The 7436-nt window shown below is 37.6% G+C and overlaps 1 protein-coding gene across 1 annotated transcript in view; it reads right to left on the bottom strand.

Annotated features, from left to right (window-relative positions):
- MYRFL (myelin regulatory factor like) overlaps positions 1-7436 on the bottom strand; it is a 169331-nt gene that overhangs the window by 70964 nt on the left and 90931 nt on the right. The window contains exon 12 of the mRNA XM_069081439.1: positions 764-872. Within this exon, the coding sequence (XP_068937540.1) occupies positions 764-872 (109 nt within the window). The remainder of the gene's footprint in view (positions 1-763; positions 873-7436) is intronic.

The following is a 7436-nucleotide window of genomic DNA, read 5'->3' as shown; positions in this document are numbered from 1 at the left end:
ATAGATAGATAGATAGATAGATAGATAGATAGATAGATAGATAGATATCATACTCTGGTCAATAAGCATACTTCATTCACTAGACTTTTTCTGTATGCATAGTCTTGGCCAGCCTGACACAAGACTTTATATACACTTTATATACAAACTGAAAATACAATCCACAGTACCAGAACTACACCGTTTCAGGTTTCTAGCACACCATCTTCACAATGACAATTATTTTTTTTAATCCACCACCTATTGTCAAGGTTGGATTGGTTCATGTCCCCTACCAGAGAAATACCACCAACATTATAGTGAGATGAATTGATTCCCAGTCTACTTTAACCCCTAGCACTGCTACCCTTCTTTAGACTGGAGAAGCAGAACCACCAGAGTATATTCTCTCCTGTTCCTACCTACCCTCCAAAGTCTCACATTGCCTTAGAACATAGAGTTCAAAGTCCTATCAGCCGTCACCCCCTACTCACAGTGAAGCATGAAAGTAAAAACAAAAAAGACTAGACCTTGAAACAAGTAAAAAGGAGTCATCCATTCAAAACCTCCATGTGTCCTACGTGTGGTTTGAACTGAATGCAATGAATTTCTTAACTCTTGCCATTCCAGATGCTTATGGATTTCTCAAAGCACAGAATGACACATCAGGATATACTCAATCACGATAGCACAGAAATCCAAAAAAAAATGGAGTCAAAACCAAAAAGACTGGAAAAAGTAGAAAGGAGAATGTGTAGAGGGAGAAAGAAACTTGACTGAGTACCTGTTTGATGAATACTGTTTATTCCCATTACTGATGCAAATTCTGGTTTGTAGTCATATTCAACAATTCTCATTCTGTTAATTCTTTGAAGCTGTTCATTTGTGTCAATCTAATTGAATTGAAAGAGACCATCAGTTTTCATATGTTAAGCTATTTCTTATTCAAGTCAATGCTGTGGGCTCTCTGGGAAGAGTAAGAGGGTTGGTATATTCCTTCTAGAATCCAAACAGTTTTTTAATTACTTTTACCCTTAGATTTGTTATACTTCAGAAGAAGCCCTCTCAAGGGTTCACATCAGTGATTTCCATTTACTGACCCAAGTCTTCACTAGCTAAGAGGTTCAATTTTCAGTGTCACAGAACAGAAATCCTACTTACTCCCCATGGCTCTTATTTTATATCTCTTTTCTTTGAATTTGGTCTTCATCTTAAGAAGGAAACAGGTTGCTAACTTTAGGGAGGATTGCCGTAAGCCCATGTAAGGTTGTAGGGTACCATTTGCAAATAAACACATGTTCTTGGCCCAGATAGGACTTGGACAATATTTCTACAATTCAAATGAATTAGTGATCTCATCAACATGGGAATTCCTTAAAGGGATATAAATTACAAACCACCCATTTCTGCTCACTCTTTGCAACTGCTGTTATGTGACCTCAAATAGTTCATCCCAAAGAAGCCACCCAACATGCTTGAGGACTTCCTTGATTTATCTTGACATCAAAAGTTTGCCAGGAAAGCACACAAACTACCATCAGTAATCCCTTGCTCTTACTACATGACCAAAATCTCCCTTTTTTCACTCATACATTTCTCTGAAGAGGTCATTTACTCCAGTTCTTATAATTCCTTGTCTGTGATATGTTGCAGTCTACTCACACCTATAATTTACCTTTCTTTTGCCCTCTGATGATGTTCCATGACTCAGTCCTTCAAAAATACTGATAGAATATTGACATAAAAAGTCCTTCTTTGAGGGAGGAATTCAGGATCATTAAGAGAATTTTGTTTTTTCCCCAAGACAATATAGTCTTCTCTTCTTCTGTTTAATCTTGGATTAAATTATTGGATTTATTATATAATTATATCTAATTATTATTAAATTATTGGATTTACTTATTAAAATATTGGATTTATTAGCAACATTTATCCAAGATACATGCTGACAGATGAGTTCTTTTTTTTTACTTTCTACTGTTCTTTATTTTTTTTTAATTATAATGTGCTTTATTAATTTGTTTCCTTTTAGTTTACAGGATTCAATTTCACAATGCCTTGAATTTCACATTTTGTCCCCTCTCTCCCCTCCCCCACCATGGAGGCTTATGTCAAGTATAGGATCTGTAAATACTTTCACATTATACATTGGTCAGGTTATAAGGATGGATTGTACCAGCTGGAATGAAAAATGGTAAAGAGGACATAAAACCAAATAAGAGAACAAAAAAGATCAGGTATTTTGCTTCCACCTGGATATAAACTTAGTTCTTTCTCTGGATGCACATTTTTCTCTCCATCATGAGTCTTTTGGTATTGACTTATATCACTGCATTGCTGAGAAGAGTCCAGTCTATCAAAGTTGGTCATCACACATACGTTGTGTCTGTAATTGTGTACAAATTTCTCCTGGTTCTACTCTTCTCACTCAGCATCAGTTCTTTTAAGCCTCTCCAGGTAAATATGAAGACTGCCTGCTCCTCGTTTCTTATAGCACAATAGTATTCTATAACATGCATATACCACAACTTGTTCAGCCATTCCCCAATCGATGGGCACCCCCTTAATTTCCAATTCTTTGCCACCACAAAAAGAGCTGCTATAAACATTTTTGTGCATATGGGTCTTTCTCCTATTTCTATGATCTCTTTGGGATATAACCCTAGGAGTGGTATTGCTGGATCAAAGGGTATGAAAGTATTTATAGCCCTTTGGGCATAATTCCAGATTGCTCTCCAGAAAGGCTGGATCAGTTCACAACTCCACCAACAATGCATTAGTGTTCCAGTTTGCCCACATGCTCTCCAGCATTTGTCATTTTCCTGTTTTGTCATCTTAGCCAATCTGACTGGTGAGATGTGGTACCTCAGAGTTGTTTTGATTTGCATTTCTCTAATCAATAGTGAATTAGAGCATTTCTTCATGTGCTTATAGATAGCTTTAATTTCTTTCTCTAAAAACTACCTGTTCATATCCTTTGACCATTTATCAATTGGGGAATGACTTGTATTCTTACAAATTTGACTCAATTCTCTGTATATTTTAGAAATGAGTCCTTTGTCAGAGACATAGGTTGTAAAGATTCTTTCCCAATTCCCCACCTCCCTCTTAATCTTGGTTACATTGGCTTTGTTTGTACAGAAACTTTTCAATTTCATGTAGTCAAAATTATCCATTTTACATTTTATAATGTTCTGTAATTCTTGTTTAGTCATAAAGTCTTTCCCTCTCCACAAGTCTGACAGGTAAACTATTCCTTGTTTTAGGAGACTGTTTACAGTATCAACCTTTATACCTAGATCATGGACCCATTTAGACTTGATTTTGGCATATGGTGTTAGATAATGGTCTGTGCCCAGTTTCTGCCATACTATATTCCAGTTTTCCCAGCAGTTTTTGTCAAATAGTGAGTTCTTATCCAAAAAAACAGGGTCTGGAGGTTTATCAAACAATACATTACTGTAGTCATTGACTTCTGAATCTCGTGTGCCTAATCTATTCCATTGATCCACTCCTCTATTCCTCAGCCAGTACCAAGTAGTTTTGATGACTGCTGCTTTATAATACAGATTGAAATCTGGTATAGCTAGTCCACCTTCCCTAGCATTTCTTTTCATTAATTCCCTTGATATTCTGGACCATTTATTCTTCCAAATGAATTTTGTTACTATTTTTTCTAGCTTTTTTCTACAGGTCATTTATCTAATTGTATGTCACAATAGTCAATAGGTACTCTTTATCCACTTGGTTTTTCCTGTATGAATAATCTTGGCCAACCCAATGCAAGATATTATATACAAACTGAAAATACAATCCACAGTACTATTATCATACCTCTTTCAACCTGTTAAAAATGTCTTCATAGTGCTAGATTAATGAAAAAAATAACCTGTCATCTATCATAAAAGTTGGGTCAGTTTACTATTCCATTCACCTAGCTCCATCTCCTCTTCCTCTGTTAAGCCCTCATGGAGTATTCCATTCCATACTGACCTCTCCCTCTCAGTCAAACTTAGGCCTTCTTGTCTGCAACCTTCACTTTACATCACAGCATTATGTACAGAGGTACCTGGCCACTTTAAGAAAAGTGAAACTGAAGAACCCAAGCAGGCCCTGTTTAGACACCCAGCTGAACCCATGAGCTCACCATCAGAACTAAATATCTCCTGGATCTCTAGTTTATCTTTGACCCAGTTCTGCTTCCTGATTTATTTTCACCCCTTGCTTTCTTCCTTGAGCCTTGGCTCCTGGCATGAGTACCCTGTGCATACCTTACCTGTCTAAATAGACTTTAATCTTTCTTATCTCCATGTAGCATCAGTACAGGACGGGACTTGGAGATAGAGAAAGTATGCTAGCTCTTCACTATGTCTGTTGACCTCACTTTTCCAGTAATTTGATTTCAAAGATTTCAGTCACATACGTTTTATCACCTTAGTTTCTTGGATGTGGATGTTGAAAGTGAGCCAGTCTGAAGACAGAGTTCTCTCTTCATAATCTATCATGCAGAAAGCTCCTTTGGGGACTTTCTACAATGCTTCCTGGGCCATCTTGAGTGATGGGCAAGCTGTCGGCAAGATGAAGGCAGGAACCTGAAGGCGTTTATTTTGGTTTTTGTGTATTAACTTCTTAAGTAAATAGGCTTTGAGGCAGTTTATCCAAAAGCCAGTTAGTCTTGAACCTTAATAATCAAGTGTCCTTTAAAAGTGAACCATTTGCCTCATTCTCACAGGTGCATTCCAGTTCATTAATGTTCAACCTCCCAGAGCATGTAGAAGGTTTTAGCTCCTTTATGTAGTTGGGGGAAAGAAGCCAAGCCAAAAACCAGTTATAGGATCGTGGGTTGAGAGCCAAGAGGAATAGCAGAGATGAACTAGCCTAACCTCTCGATCTACAAATAAGGAAACTGAGGCCCACAGAAATCAAGTGGTGTGCCCAAAGCACAGGAAGGAAATATCAGGATTCTGGAGATAACACTACATTTGGAGTCAGTGCCTGGGTTTAAATCTTGCCCTTGCCACTTACAACGAACAGAGAAACACCAGGCAAGTCCTTTACCTTCTGTGAGCCTGTTTCCTCATCTACAAAGTTAAGGGTTATATTGGATGGCCTCTGAGCTCTCTTCCAATTCTAAATCTATGATTCCATGATGCTATGAAGTGAATCCAGGGAATCTGACTCCAAACCCAGCATGATTTCCTTTAAGGCATCCTGCCATGTAGACCCCATATCCCTCATCACTGTGGTCCAGAGCACTTACTAAGTATTTCTCCAGAAGAACACTAGAATTTAAAGGTGAACCCTATAGACATGGCTTGTAGAGAATATAAAAAGTATGTTTATTCCTAATCAAGCAAGGAATAAATTAATTAAACTATATGCAATATATTGCTTATTGTAACGGTAACAGGAATCTATAGATTTTCCCTGCCCCATAAGAGGCTGAATATAATCACATGGAGCCTGTGGTGGAAGGAGCTTGCTGAACAGGTGGAACAGGAAGGGTAGAGCAGAGCTGAGAGGAAACTGGGAGTCAGTTAGGGTGGAGGAAGAGAGAAGATGCAGGCAAGCAGACTTGTGAGTGTTTGTGGATTGTGTTTGTTTATTGGAAGGCTTTAGGATAGTGTTGTTTCCTGAAGTGAATAAAGTGTATTAACTTGTTTGTTGCTATGATGGATTTGGTTTTCTGGTGTTGGGATTTGACTTCTGGTGTGTGAATAAATGTTTTGCTTCCCCCTTCTACATGGAGACTCTGTTATATTTTGCAATTCAGAACCATGGCAGCATATTCGTGTGAATATTGCTGTGAATATTGTGTTGGCAATAGTTATATAAATACTATTTGTGATATTGTGTTTATTTACATAAACATATTGTTTTATATATATAAATAAAATACATACATATAAATATATTTAATTTATTCATTGTTTGATCATGTATATTATACAAATGTATATACTATAGATATAAATATATTTTATGCAAATAATACAGATATATGTATTACATATAATACATTGTGTATATATGCAATATCTATACAATATATGTATGATTATAAATATGTTATATGTATAACTATATTATACCTTGTATAATATGTGTGTATAACATGCATGTGTATAATATGTGTGTATATAACATGTGTGTGTATAATACATACATGCATATATAAACCAAAAAAAAAAGACTGATGGTGGTGAGGGAAATACAAGAGTTTGTATATCTAGACATGATAGAATTCAATGGAAATCACCCATTTTTTTGAGAAAAGTTTCTTAGAGAGGGTTTGCCAAGTTCTGGATTTGATGGTACATAAATGGGGAGTTTTCAGGACAGGGGTACAGAAATAATTTAGTAAGACTATGGAAGCTGAAGGACAATTTTAAAATGAAGAATTCAGCTCTGCCACCTTGGAAGATAAAGCAATAAGGAAGGAAAATGGGAAAATGGAAGGCAAGTCAAGGTGGGGGAGTTAAGGAGAGAAAAGAGGGTCACAGGTAAAAAATAATGGTTATACGAAGGCCAGGAGTAGCCTGGTATCACAATTCTCTACATTTGTGTAAAAACTGTTGATCAGGGGAGATTTCCCAGTCAACTTGACTAGCTTACAGAGGAGTAAAGCTTTGTCCAGGACTTAGTCACTCAACATGCAAATTATTGGGCACTTTCTACGTCCTGGAAGCTTTGCAAAGTCTTGAAGATGCAAAAAAAGGCAAAACCAGCCCCTAGTCTTAGGGAATTTACATTCTAGCAGGGGATCCAGTATATCAATAATTAGACACATATAAATACATAAAGAGGAGAAGGGAGATAACTAGAAAGGGGAATCCTAATTCTGAAAGTTGGAAAAGCTTCCTACAGAAAGTGGCGTTTCAATTATATCTCTGAAGGAAGCCAGGGATTTTGAGAAGAAAAGGGAGAGATTTTGAGAAGAGAAGGAGAGCAGTCCAGGTTGAGGGCCCTGAGATGGGAGATGGTGGGTATCTGCCACTGAATTCAAAAAGGGGGGGCGGCGCAGTGAAGCATAAGACTGGATTGTGAAAAGCTTTAAATAGGCCAAGCAATATTTGATCTTTGAGGTAACAGGAAGACACTGTGGTCTCTTGAGTTTGGGAATGAAATGCTTAGACATACATTTTAGGAATATCACTTTGACAGCTACAGGGAAAATGCATTAGGGTAAGGGGAGACTTGAAACAGAGGGAACAAATATGCAGCTTTTGCAATAATCTGAGTGAGAGATGATAAGGGCCTGAACTAAGATGGCAGCTGTGTGAATGGTCAACTAGATAAGAGAACTGCTACGAAAGTATGAGATTTGGCGACTGATTGGATCTGAGGATGGCCAAGAGTGAGGAGCTGAGGGGCAGCTAGGCGGCATAGCAGATAGAGCCCTCCCCCTGGAGTCAGGAGGACCTGACTTCAAATCCAGCCTCAGACACTTGACACTT

The sequence above is a fragment of the Petaurus breviceps genome, unplaced genomic scaffold, assembly GCF_028583685.1.
Source record: "Petaurus breviceps papuanus isolate PSGF00001 unplaced genomic scaffold, PetGlider_PUasm1.0 154, whole genome shotgun sequence".
Classification (NCBI taxonomy): Eukaryota; Metazoa; Chordata; class Mammalia; order Diprotodontia; family Petauridae; genus Petaurus; species Petaurus breviceps.
The sequence above is the reverse complement of the archived record's forward strand: the minus strand, read 5'-3'. Positions and strand labels throughout refer to the sequence as shown.